Genomic DNA, 1045 nt, shown 5'->3' with positions numbered 1-1045 from the left:
GAGAGGTCGCATTAAGTGCATTATTAGATGATAATAATACTAGGATTTAGTGAAACTGAATGACTATTTGCCATATATAGAGAGAAAGTAATTGATTATTTGAAATTATCTGTAAAAAAATAATTCCATATTTCATCATTATTATATTTTGATAAGAAAAAACATGGAAATTATAGTATGGTATGATATTTCAAAAGTTAATAATCTCTTTTTTCTTGTCATTTAAAATCTTTGGAGTTATGATTAAGAGAACTCTTCGTAATTTTCTTGTGGGTGCTTTACAGGCATTCGGCGTTGGAGACGGCACTTGGAGTAATGGGGGTGACCACATGCAGACTTTCCTCGGAGGTTATGGCGGACAGATGGGATATGACTCACACAGTGCCATTGATGGCATGTTCAGTAGTGGCAGTTTTGGTGGCTTCAACCCTCCCGGCTTCAACTATGGTTTTCATGGGAACGGTGACTACAATGCATGGGGAGGGTCAGAGGTTCGTGGAGGGAACAAGCAGTATGACGACTACTACCAGCGAGACAATGTCTACACCGATGAACGTGTAAAAGCTTTGGATCAAGGTGTAGAGGGACTAACTCTTGCTGACCCCAAAACAGGTCAGGATTTGCCTAGGGAAGGTGGACCTGGAGCTAATAAAAATGCAGCCACTAATGGGAGTGGGGGAGTTGAAGTCAAGGCTAGTGGGGCCAGCAGTCCAGGAGGAGAAACATCAGTTGGACTCGGGCAGCCAAAGAAAGGTATGTCTTGGGCTAGTATTGCCTCCCAGCCAGCCAAGCCTCAACCAAATAGACGGCGAGACAAGACTACAATGTCCTCCATTGTACCTGGCCGTCATATGGACATTGGAACATGGGAGGGGAAGAATGGAGGTGGACCTAAACCCGTTGCACCACCACCTGTCCCCCGCCCTGCATGGGAAGCTCCACGAGGAGGCACGCGATCCACTACCTCTGCTTCATATTCTACCCCACCACCTCGCACCCCACCCCAGGTGCCTCAACCTCAGCAAGTGCAGCAACCAGGTCAACC

At 46.1% G+C, this 1045-nt stretch overlaps 1 protein-coding gene across 1 annotated transcript in view; it reads left to right on the top strand.

Annotated features, from left to right (window-relative positions):
• The window catches only part of LOC119593770 (YTH domain-containing family protein 3-like), a gene marked incomplete in the record, with an annotated part of 24099 nt that overhangs the window by 14893 nt on the left and 8161 nt on the right, over nucleotides 1-1045 (top strand). The window contains 1 exon segment of the mRNA XM_037942789.1: nucleotides 285-1045. Coding sequence (XP_037798717.1) covers nucleotides 285-1045 — 761 coding nt within the window.

The sequence above is a fragment of the Penaeus monodon genome, chromosome 32 (genome assembly GCF_015228065.2).
Source record: "Penaeus monodon isolate SGIC_2016 chromosome 32, NSTDA_Pmon_1, whole genome shotgun sequence".
NCBI classification, from domain to species: Eukaryota; Metazoa; Arthropoda; class Malacostraca; order Decapoda; family Penaeidae; genus Penaeus; species Penaeus monodon.
This window is presented reverse-complemented; position numbering and strand designations above follow the sequence as displayed.